A 13,347-nucleotide genomic window follows, 5' to 3' on the forward strand; every position below is an offset into this window, starting at 1 on the left:
ATATTCGTTTATTTTCATCACAACAGTTGAAGATTGGTTTGTGGTCTAATTAACATCGGAAATAGCTGTTTTCTTTAACGCAACTCTCCAGGCCCTATTTCATATGCCCGTGTTTAACCGACAGTTTGAGCCAAGTGGACTTCAAAAAACTGTATAAAATAAATCGCATTTTTATAGGATGTTATAGAGTACGTATTGAATTGTATTTTATTCTCGTAGGCAAGATGCATAATTTGTGCTGTACAGGCTTTATACTGCAGGACGAAACGCAGGTCGAATGTCTATTTACCCTACCAAAGTCTACACAACACTTTCAGAAATCGCCTTGTCTATCCAAGATCTTGAATGGCAGTCAACAAGATGCACCATGAATTTTTCAAGAATATGATCGAAGCGATGGAAAAAATTCCAGATCACCCCCACGTTAACTTCGGGAATTTTTTTTATGGCACAAGTCAACACTGAAGTGAAAATGTTTCCACTGCAACGTATCATACAATAAGAGAAGTAGTGTTGGCGACTTCATTATCAATATTATTGGCATGCGATCAGTGAAGCAAGCGTTAGAACTTTTCTTCGATAGCGAGATCGTTGATGATTACAATTGCGTAACCTGCAAGAAATCGGTTTTGGGCGTTAAAAAAAATATACACTGCTGACCACACCTAAATGTTTGTGTGTAATACTAAATCGAATTCCAAGCCAGGGTGCAAAGGTTAACACAAACATTGAAATCAATCAAGATTTGATCTTGAAATGTATTGATGGCCGAGAAACTCCGACATGTCCAGTACAAAATGGTGTACCGTCGTTAATCACATTGGCCCAAGTTATACTGGAAGGGCATTACACTACTACCATACGACATGAAGACACGACATACACATTAGATGATTCTAATGTAACCGCCGGAAGTGGCATTTCTGGACGCGATGGCGTATTTATTATTTTATGAATGTATCGGGGTAATCGTCTCAAACATAATTTATTTTTAATGACATCCACATATTGTTTCGGGAATTTTAATCGTTTATCTTTGTTTTCAACGTATTCCTTATCCTTTAAATACCTCAGTTGTCAACCCCTCCTTCGTATGTGACGTCATTATTACATGACCCTGTAGTAAAATATTTCTTGTTTCCAGGAAATATTTATTGAGGAATCAGATGAATGGACTCCGACTGAAAAGCCTGCTGATGAACCCAAATGTACTCCGATTGAAACGGAATAGGCGATGAACCAGAATGGATTGAAGTCGAAATTGCAGATGAAAATGAGGAATTGGCGGGTAGTATTGAACAAACAGGCAAATTTACTGAGATGGTGTAGTGGAGCGACAATCATCAGGACACAAAAAATGTAAATACCGCCTATTTCAAAGCGTTTGTCTGTAGTAAACATCACGTCCGAGGTTCCAAATTTTTATTTTGACGAGTGGTGACGTTATGGCCCGACACGAAGGGGATGGCTGGTGTTCACACTAGTCAAAATAAAAATTTGAAACCTTGTATGTACACTTACAGTGCTTTACATGAATAGCTTCTTGTTACTTCACGCATTACGATGACTTTAAAAAGCTAGCGTTGTCTGGAAGCGACTGTAACATAGAGTTGCTATGAGTGATGTATAAGCTACAGCTTATGAGTGGTAATCGTAAAATATCGCCAAAAACGTTTTTCTACTACTACTATCTTCTCGAAGCTCGGAACAGGTCTGGAAGGACCTGAAACCTGAAGTTCTCATTATCTGAATCTGATTAGAGCTGAACTTGAATGACAATTTTTCATCTGACCTGGTGAATTTACCTGGAAATCTGAATATCAATTTTATTTTTGTATGGGATACCGGTATCAACACTGAGATACAAACATTTTTGTATGGGATACCGCATCACCACTGAGAAACAAACATTTTTGTATGAGATACCGGCATCACCACTGAGATACAAACATTTTTGTATGGGATACCGGCATCACCACTGATACAAACATTTTTGTATGAGATACGGATCACCACTGAGATACAAACATTTTTGTATGAGATACCGGCATCACCACTGATATACAAACATTTTTGTATGGGATACCGGATCACCACTGAGAGATTACAAACATTTTTTGTATGAGATACCGGCATCACCACTGAGATACAAACATTTTTGTATGAGATACCGGCATCACCACTGAGATACAAACATTTTTTGTATGGGATACGGCATCACCACTGAGAACAAACATTTTTTGTATGAGATACCGCATCACCACTGAGATACAAACATTTTTGTATGGGATACCGGCATCACCACTGAGAAACAAACATTTTTTGTATGAGATACCGGCATCAACTGATAGACCATACTGAGATACAAACATTTTTTGTATAGTATGGATACTTTTGTATGGGCATCACCACTGAGATACAAACATTTTTTGTATGGATACCGGCATCACCACTGGAGATACAAACATTTTTGTATGAGATACCGGCATCACCACTGAGATACAAACATTTTTTGTATGAGATACCGGCATCACCACTGAGATACAAACATTTTTTGTATGAGATACCGGCATCACCACTGAGATACAAACATTTTTGTATGGGATACCGGCATCACCACTGAGATACAAACATTTTTTGTATGAGATACGCATCACTGAGATACAAACATTTTTGTATGAGATACCGGCATCACCACTGAGATACAAACATTTTTGTATGAGATACCGGCATCACCACTGAGTATACAAACATTTTTTGTATGAGATACCGGCATCACCACTGAGATACAAACATTTTTTGTATGAGATACCGGCATCACCACTGAGATACAAACATTTTTTGTATGAGATACCGGCATCACCACTGAGATACAAACATTTTTGTATGAGATACCGCAATCACCACTGAGAACAACATTTTTGTATGAGATACCGGCATCACCACTGAGATACAAACATTTTTTGTATGAGATACCGGCATCACCACTGAGATACAAACATTTTGTATGAGATACCGGCATCACCACTGAGATACAAACCATTTTTGTATGAGATACGACATCACCACTGAGAAAAACATTTTTGTATGAGATACCGGCATCACCACTGAGATACAAACATTTTTGTATGAGATACGGCATCACCACTGAGATTAAAACATTTTTTGTATGAGATACCGGCATCACCACTGAGATACAAACATTTTTGTATGGATACCGGCATCACCACTGAGATACAAACATTTTTGTATGAGATACCGCATCACCACTGAGATACAAACATTTTTGTATGAGATACCGGCATCACCACTGAGATACAAACATTTTTGTATGAGATACCGGCATCACCACTGAGATACAAACATTTTTTGTATGGTACCGGCATCACCACTGAGATACAAACATTTTTGTATGGGATACCGGCATCACCACTGAGATACAAACATTTTTTGTATGAGATACCAGGCATCACCACTGAGATACAAACATTTTTTGTATGAGATACCTGGCATCACCACTGAGATACAAACATTTTTGTATGAGGATTACCGGCATCACCACTGAGATACAAACATTTTTGTATGAGATACCGCATCACCACTGATCAACATGATAGCGATACCACTGAGATACAAACATTTTTTGTATGAGATACCAGCATCACCACTGAGATACAAACATTTTTTGTATGAGATACCGGCATCACCACTGAGATACAAACATTTTTTGTATGGTATACGGCATCACACTGAATACAAACATTTTGTATGAGATCCGGCATCACCACTGAGATACAAACATTTATGTATTAGATACCGGCATCACCACTGAAATACAAAAACTTTTTATCTGACTGGCGGTCGATTTTAACTGAATGGCGGTCGAGTATCTGAATGGCGGTCGAGTATCTGAATGGCGGTCGGATTATATCTGACTGGGCGATTGATATTAACTGATTGGCGGTCGATTAAAACTGACTGGCGGTCGTTATAACTGACTGGGCGGTCGATTAAACTGACTGGCGGTCGATTAAAACTGACTGGCGGTCGATTATACTGACTGGGCTGTCCGATTATAACTGACTGGCGGTCGATTAAAATGACTGTCGGTCGATTATAACTGCTGGCGGTCGTTCATAACTGACTGGCGGTCGATTATAACTGACTGGCGGTCGATCATAACTGACTGGCGGTCGATCATAACTGACTGGGCGGTCGATCATAACTGATGGCGGTCGATCATAACTGACTGGCGGTCGATTAAAACTGACTGGCGGTCGATTATAACTGACTGGGCTGTCGATTATAACTGACTGGCGGTCCGATTAAAACTGACTGTCGGTCGATCCGATCATTAACTGGCTGGCGGTCGATTCATAACTGACTGGCGGTCGATTCATAACTGACTGAAGCTGGGTCGATCATAACTGACTGGCGGTCGATCATAACTGACTGGCGGTCGATCATAACTGACTGGCGGTCTATCATAACTGACTGGCGGTCGATTATAACTGAATGGCGATTGTAATTAACTGTCTGGCGGTCGATTATAACTGACTGGCGATTGTAATTAACTGTCTGGCGGTCGATTAAAACTGACTGGCGGTCGATTATAACTGACTGGCGGTCGATTATAACTGACTGGCTGTCGATTATAACTGACTGGCGGTCGATTAAAATTGACTGGCGGTCGATTAAAACTGACTGGCGGTCGATTAAAACTGACTGGCGGTCGATTAAAACTGACTGGCGGTCGATCATAACTGGCTGGCGGTCGTTCATAACTGACTGGCGGTCGATTATAACTGACTGGCGGTCGATCATAACTGACTGGCGGTCGATCATAACTGACTGGCGGTCGATCATAACTGACTGGCGATCGATTATAACTGACTGGCGGTCGATTATAACTGAATGGCGATTGTAATTAACTGTCTGGCGGTCGATTATAACTGACTGGCGGTCGATTATAACTGACTGGCGATTGTAATTAACTGTCTGGCGGTCGATTATAACTGACTGGCGGTCGATTATAACTGACTGGCGGTCGATCATAACTGACTGACGGTCGATCATAACTGACTGGCGGTCGATCAAAACTGACTGGCGGTCGATTATAACTGACTGGCGGTCGATTATAACTGACTGGCGGTCGATTATTCCTATTTCTCCGCTTTTTTTTACAACATATTGGACCTGTTCACTAACATTTTAGACTAAACTCCCAACGCACTTCATGGTAGCCAGTCCGACCCTGGTGCTATAGCTGCAGCTTGTGACAACTATTATAAATTGTAAATAAGCTTGAGCCAAAGTTACCTGCTACAGGTGAAACTTACAGTTTCTTTTTTTGTTAGCCGCGAGAACGTATAAAAATTTGGATCAGTTTGGAGGATTACCATTGAAACAATTTTATGTTTAGAAACCATTTCCATGTTGATTTGTCATCTGAGCTGAATTTACCTGAAATCTGAATATCAATAAAATCTCAGGTAAATGAGAGCATGTTTCAGGTATGCATGAAATCTGACATGTTTTACCTGAATTCTTTTGATTTTCAAATTTCAGAATAATTTTAGGTCATTTCAGACTCAGATACTTTCAGGTAGAGTTGATCTGATCTGTTCCGAGTATTATCTGGAAAATCTTCAAAGTATAACTTTGTCGATCTTATGACTTCCAGCTGCATTTCGTATAATGAACAGGGAAAATATTTATTGGCGATATTTCACAAGAATCTAATAATTGTCAGTTTATGGAGTGCTAGTTGAGGAGAGTTATGCACTAACCGTCACGAAAAGACATTTCCCAAATAAAGTTTTTTTCGGTTCATGCATATCTATCCTCAGTTAATTTATTAGAACCAATTATGTGTGGTAACTCATAATAAGTATAGAGTTTCTCTCAACTCCCGTAAAGTCGTTCTCAGTATTATGAATCTAAGGAAATGACTGAATATATTTTCAGGAATCTGAAGAATGGATACCTGTTGAAATCATCGACGATAACGAAACTGATGCGAATTTTAACTTTGACGAGGTAGTGTCAATATTTTCCTCATCTATAAATTAGAATTTGAAAGTATTTTTCGAAAATGTTTTTTTTTATTCAGCTAACACGTTATACGGTTATTTATGTGGGGTAACAGTGCGATTACAACTTTTACTCATAATTATAAGTTGATGTACAAGACTTGAAAATCTCCCATAAAAAGTATATGGAGTGGAGTCAACTTATAATTTTAAGTATCACATCAAATTATAGGTGAAAATCGTAATTATATTATGTCCAGTCGAATTATATTATGTCTAAAATTTTCAGAATTTGGTTTTTTCTATTTAATAACTCACCAGCATGTAGTAAAATGAACTTTACTTCACGGCGACGAGACTTTACTTCAAGTTTTTGAGTAGAATATCTCACTTGGAAATAGGATAAATGATGGAAAAGGCTTGATGTGTGTTTACCGGCCTCGGATTGAATTTGACACAAGAAGTACCATTTCCATCGTCAGTCCTAATTATTATTATTTGCATTATTGATGACGAGATTCTAATAATTTAGTGATCTATGTAGGAATCAATAAATTTCTAGTAGAAGACTGTAATAGGTTTTGATTTGTCCTTGTAGCTGTAGATATTGATTTACTTGCTCAGACATAAATAGTCTATCTATTATCTTCACTTAGAATTCAAGAATGGTTGACGATTCCACTAAAGAAGCATCATTCGAGGATAAGGTAACAAAATGTCTTGTTCTATTGAATTTACGTGATACGGTAAAGTAACTGGCGTTTTCCCTCATATTGAAATATGCATTTACATTTCCAATTCACGTGAAGCATTGTACGTCCGAGGTTCCAAAATTTTCATTTTGACGAGTGGGAATACTGCCGTCCTCATCGGGTCGGACTATAAAATTTGGAACCTCGGACGTTATGTACTATTCCAACGGAGTTATAAAAAATATGACTGGCAAGTGTTACTAAAATAAACAATTGTTTTCTATTTTAATATTTCCACAACGTTGGGTACTGCAATTTTATCTTTTAAAAAACATGGCACCTTACTTGGCCTAACTCATAGTACTCACATTTACATACTTTCATTTTACAATACGGCTGGGAAGTACTAAATAATTTGTCATAATTTCTCTAGAAACAAGATAGCAGCCGTCGAATAGTTGACATCGATCACGTCTTTACTCAAATTCAAAACGCATTCAATGTATCATGTAAGAAATGTAATGGTGAAATGGTTTTTTCAAAGGAAACTCGAAGAGGCTTAATTTCGAAGTTTCGCTTTACATGTTCATCATGCAATCGCATAAAGGACATTGATTCATGTCCGAAAGTCAAGAGCCAAGCAAATAACAATGAGGCAGCTGTGAATGGTATTATATCTATCGGGCTTGGATACTATCACCTTCAAGAATTTCTTATGCACTTCAATATACCCATCATGAGCTACCAAACGTTTTACAATGTCGAAAAACTGTTACAAGCAGATTGGTGGAAACTATCCAAAAAATTAGAAGCGGAAGTCCTGGAGGAGGAAAAAATGTTGGCGAAGGGAACACAATGAAATTGACTCGGCAGGAAATGCGCTAATCGCAGTAAAAGTTGATGGAAGTTGGCCAACACGATCGTACAACAAAAATTTTCAGGTCGTTAGCTGGGTGTGCTGCCATAGTTGGCGTAAGGACAAACAAAGTTATATACTCCCATGTCAAGAACAAGTATTGTCACACATGCAAAATTGCCGGAATCGAAAAATGTATCTCCACACTTACATCAATGCAATGCCAATTGGACCGGACCATCAACTGGGATGGAAAATGCTATCATTGTGGAAGGTTTCAAACACTGCGCTGAAAAGGGTGCTCGTTTTCATAAATTCGTTGGAGACGGTGATTCATCTACGTATAAGGCCCTAAGGGATCTTCGGCTGTACCAAAATCCAACTGTTTACATTGACAAATACGATTGCATACTCACGTGCACAAGAACTTTTACAAAAAGATGGCAGCTTTAGAGGACAACAAAAAAATTTAATCGAAAACACCCGGAAGCTTATTAGTCGTAAAATTGGTAATCACATCGTTCCATTATAACTGAATTTAATTTTGTCAACTCATTGATACCCCACGATACCCATCAATCCTACATTGGTAGAGACTAAAGCCAAGTTCGAACTACTAATAGTTTTAATCTGACAAATGGTCAAAAAGGGCTATTTTAAAAGCCTTTGTTGCATATATGAATATGAAAGAACTTTTTAAAAATCGGATCGTGCTACATCATATAGGATATACAGTAAGTAAGAGCATTGGTTGCACCATTACTCTAACTTCAAACACTGAAAATAACAAAAGAATTGTTGCAGTGGTTTGTATATGATAATGATATATAATAGAGTTTGCGCAAATGACGTATAACTTATAAGTCAACTTACTTATAAGTCACATCCGCCATACAAGACGTTCTGGAATGTTACTTATTGTTTTCAACTTATAAGTTGACGTATAAAAGTTATACGTCATTTGCGCAAACTCTCTAAATACATCCTACTGAAATCGGACCCATTTTCCAGAGGTGTCAATTTTATGTGCCTAGAATCCATAACCACTTTCACAAATGTTTTCGCGGGCCATATGTTCAAAAAAAATTAAAGTGACTTCACTGTAAAATGAGTCCGATATTGGCAGGCTGATTTCCAAAAGAATTCCTCTACGGGTTTTTACTGGGCTAACGTCGTGGGACAATCAATGGACGATTCCTTAATTTCGACTGCCACACTTTCTTACTACTAATTTTTCTTAGGCTTAGACATAGGCTTGGGTGTACGAATGGCAGCTAAGCATTGGAATGAATGTGATATTTCTTTAGGTGAGAAGTGTAGAAACCTCGAAAAAGACTGTATGAATGCACCACTTCACTGCTTCGGCCTTCATGATGAATGCGCTGAATATTTCTGCACAAAGACTACCACACCTGAAGCAAGGGATCGTATCGCACTATTGAAGAGTGATGGTTTATACTATGAAATTCTTGGTCTATGCCAGCACTATTTTGCGAATAAGGCTAAGAGTCTTTTGGCTGGACTAGACAACAATGCGGTAGAAGGATTCAATAGCATTATTTGTAAACTTTTAGGTAAAGTTACATTTGCTCTTTTCTTCTAACACATTAGTTTATATCAGTTGTATACAAAAATTTTCAATTATCAAAATAAAGATAATTTGTCGTCTCTAACCAATGATATAACAAATTCGTAGGTGGCAAACGTGTAAATAATTGTTTGGCTGGTTCCTACAAATGTAGATCATCAATGGCTTCCGTTCATTTGAATTCTGGGTACCATGGTGGGTCTACATTTCAGCAGTTTAAGTATGGAAACGTTTTACCAGAAATGTTGAAAATGGAGAATAAGAGAAAAAGAAAAGTTCAAGTGAATGCAATTGGGAAGGACAAATACAAGAAGAGGCGAAGAATGAATGTTCAGCCGAGTGAAAATAAGAAGAGACGTCACTATGGTGATGGACATGAGGATGTGGATATAACATCAGATCAATTTGAAATCGCAAAAAAAATATTCCTCGACCGGCTCGATGAAGATAGAAGAAATCGTCATGAAATAGAGGCTCAGACACACGATCAAAAATTCAGTACCAAATATTGCGAGCTCAAAACAGAACTTACTGACATCGTCATACTTCAGTCGGATTTTACATTCGAGAAACCGAAAAAGTTATAAGAATATCGTCGATGACATTTTATATCACAATGCTTTGTACACCAATACCTCCGACCAAAATCATCAACGTCTACATCAGATCGAAGCTTTAAAAAAATTTTTCTCTCGTCTATAAGAACAAACAAATTAAAATTTGTGGCATTTTTATAGACACAGAATTTAGTTTTCTGGGAGCTTACACCATTTCGATTGTTTGGACGGGATGGCACAATCGTAATCAAATGTCCAAAAAAAGCATTCGGAAAATCAGTCGATGACGCCATACAGCAAAAATTATTACCGTTCTGGACAAAATCAAAAGAATCGAATGTTATTACTGTGAACAATAACAGTCATTGGTATATGGAGATTCAGGGCCAGTTGCGTATAACAGGTAAAAATTTTGCATATTTGATGGTTTATTTGGGACCAGACCAGTTTAAAATTGAGAAAGTGGTTCGAAGTGATGAGTATTGGAAAACAAAAATGGAAAATGAGTTAATTTACTTTTACAATGAAGCAATGTTAAAGGAACTAGTGGATTCTCGAGATTCTCGAAACATGGAACTGCGTGACTACGATGAAGAAACTAAAACATTTATTTGAACGTTAAAACATTTTTAGTTCTCGACAAGTACTTTCATTCATTGTTTCTACTAGTTAGATTTGTTTTATCAAATAGATGAAATTTACAGAAATAAGTCTGTTTTACTTTGTTAGGTGTCATTCACAAAGTACGCATGCTTCTACGGAGGGAGGGAAGATTAGACATTAGCGCTCTATACATTTTCGAAAAAAAATCCACAAATTTTTGCGAACAAGAGGTAGGCGGTTTCTAATTCGTTATTTTAGCGTGCGTATTTTGTGAATGGTCCCTTTTGTACATAATTTACAAACGGCGAAGTAATAATTCATAATTTTAAAAACAGGGTGTAAAAACTCTGTTGCTATTACCATGGGTAATAAGGGGTAATAAGGTAAGGATAGATGTCAATATTTCCACCATTATTATAGTTAGTGACACTTCCTTCCTTTTTTGGAAATTGATAAATTGATCTTCGTTTTCCAGAAACAGGAATAGGGAACTTAGCATAGTGTTAAACTCTGCTGCCCAAACACCATTAGGTCACAAGCGATGAGCATTATATGCTTCACTTCACTTCACTTCATAGCGTCAAAATAATGTACTATAAGTCTGTTAGGAATGATAAATGTCAATATTTCCAAGATTTTGCTTACTGACACCAGGCTGCTTCTCTAGAACGAATCATAAGGAAAGTTAGGGACTGTTAATAAATGACGTCTGCGATTAGGGGGAGGGAATCGAAGAAAACATTTATGAACGGCCCCTTATTCTACTGAAGTCTGTTACTGTAAAATTATGATTGACAACATTGTAAAAATAAAATATAAAAAAATAAAAATAAATTTTTTCATTGGTGTGATACTCATTGAGAATCAGACTAATGGATGCATAAAAATAAATAACTGATAAGGCGAAGTGATAACGTATTTGTAGGTAAGCAAATAATTTATCATTAGTAAACTAGAGGAATGCAACGAAATGAAATCTATGTCATCCAAAAAGAAACGAAAGTCTCACATACAACGTTTCTAACGAGTCATAATTACAAGCTACAACATATATGTGGATGTATACACCTGTGAGAGATGACAGACTTTCTACTGTGAGCATATAGAGTACCTTTATCATACTTTTAGAATAAACGAACATGCATATATCGTATGTTTGTAGAGTTTCTGGAATTTTGGTGAAAGCATTCTATCAATGTTAGAACAATTGCTTTGGTAACAGGTTTATATTTGCTATTCCATACAAATAAAACTTTTTCCTTTGAGTAAAAAATTAGAAAACTGGACAACTTTGCCCACATAACAGCGACAGAAAAATTATTTAGCGATTAGATTTATTTCTACAATTGAAGGTGTGCAATAGAATGAAATAAAACTGCCTGTATACTATACGTATATCAGTACATTAGGCCTGTTCATTTTTGAGAAATAGTCTCAAATACATCTGGCATGGTGTCTATCTGGTCCGGAAGGCTAAAATATTTGACCCGTATTTTTTTTAGAATTTTAAAAAATAGTTTAGATCTGGGGAGCGAAGCATTTGTTTAAATGTACGAAAGCGTTGGTTAGAAGAGAGGAGAATGATGGTGGTATATCTTTTTTTACTCTTCTAACCAACGCATTCGTACATATCAACAAATGCTTCGCTCCCCAGATCTAAACTATTTTTTAAAATTCTAAAAAAAATACGGGTCCAATATTTTAGCCTTCCGGACCAGATAGACACTATGCCAGATGAATTTGAGACTATTTCTCTAAAATCAACAGGCCTAGTACATATGGTTTATTTTGCATCTTAGTGTCGAAAAGTAAAAGTAAAGCACTCAGTGTCGATGAATTACATGAACAGATCTAAGGGATGGGCATTCAGACGATTGAATAATACGTTTTCTACATTAGACTTTGCAGCCGCAAATGTTATCTGTTGATATTTCGAATCTATGAATTTAAAAAAAAGCTTCCACAATCCGTGGGCATTCACATCTCTCGCGCAAAATATTCCACAATATGAAAACGGCTGTGTCCAAAATTCTATTATTTAATGCGTAGCGCCTACACAACCTTGTAAAAACACCTTGAAAGCGCTACAGACTTATTTTAGTACAAGAAACCAAGTAGACGTTTTGCATGGCATGTCTAGTATTAGTTTTATTCGGTGTATCGCGAACGCGTGAAAAATGAAAGTAAATAAAAATGGAAATGTAATTGAGCAGTGCGAGTTTCGTGGGGTCGAAGTCATGTTGTTCGACCGACTAGTGCTACATTATTATGATACTCATGAGAAAAAAATGTGGATCCAAGCGAATTTACTGGTAATATCGTGATATTTTTAGCAAAGTGTTGGCAACTGTTGTGCCATATAGCTCAGCTGGATAGATTTTTTCAACTGTAAAGACCTGGAAGACCTATAACTGAGGCTATTCAAGGTTTGTCTATTCTCGAGGATATTTGTGTAGAAATTCTGTGTAGAAATTTGTGGTCAAATCTTGTGCGGGAGTGCTATTTGTCTCTAATTTCATGAATATTCCAAAACAAACTGTAGGTGGCGCTGACTAGCCAAATTTAGCGAAAACCCTAACCAAGTGCCGCCACCGTCCGATAGATGGGGCGTATGGTCAGAATATCATAGACACAAACCGAGGCCAATCTCTTTAGCCTCTCCTTAATTATTATCGCTCGTGGTATGGATATAGAGGTGTCTGTTTTGTTTTGCTTTTTTGTTTATTTTTTTTTCTCGTTTATTATGAGCTGATGTTCGATATATTTATATATAGTAATAGTGTGATCATCACCTTTTTTGCCTCATTTTTGCTCTACTATTTGGAGTAAGTAGCTAGCGAGTGATAAAGTTTCGCGAAATCAGAACAAAACTTCGCACCAGAACTTAGATGAGTGTTTCTGATATTGATACGAACACAAAATTGAATGCGAAATCTTTTACTTCAATTCCTTTAACCTGCACTTTACTATCAATTGCACATTATACAATATATAATATTGAATCTGCTATTTATAGTAA

General features: G+C 37.1%; 1 protein-coding gene across 1 annotated transcript; it reads right to left on the reverse strand.

The window, feature by feature from the left end:
• Window positions 1-4,570: 4,570 nt before the first annotated feature.
• On the reverse strand, window positions 4,571-5,238 carry LOC119079200 (extensin-1-like). The gene is made up of 3 exons (XM_037186990.1): window positions 5,234-5,238; window positions 5,004-5,162; window positions 4,571-4,910 (listed from the first exon to the last, which is right to left on the reverse strand). The coding sequence occupies exons 1-3, from the start codon at window positions 5,236-5,238 to the stop codon at window positions 4,571-4,573; spliced, it is 504 nt and encodes a 167-aa protein (XP_037042885.1).
• Window positions 5,239-13,347: the final 8,109 nt, after the last annotated feature.

This window comes from Bradysia coprophila, unplaced genomic scaffold (assembly GCF_014529535.1).
Source record: "Bradysia coprophila strain Holo2 unplaced genomic scaffold, BU_Bcop_v1 contig_302, whole genome shotgun sequence".
Lineage (NCBI taxonomy): Eukaryota > Metazoa > Arthropoda > Insecta > Diptera > Sciaridae > Bradysia > Bradysia coprophila.

Coding starts and splice junctions, on each gene's coding strand:
- LOC119079200 (XM_037186990.1), bottom strand. Junction 4,911..5,003: donor CCAGTCAGTTATAATCGACC/GCCAGACAGTTA, acceptor ATCGCCATTCAG/TTATAATCGACCGCCAGTCA.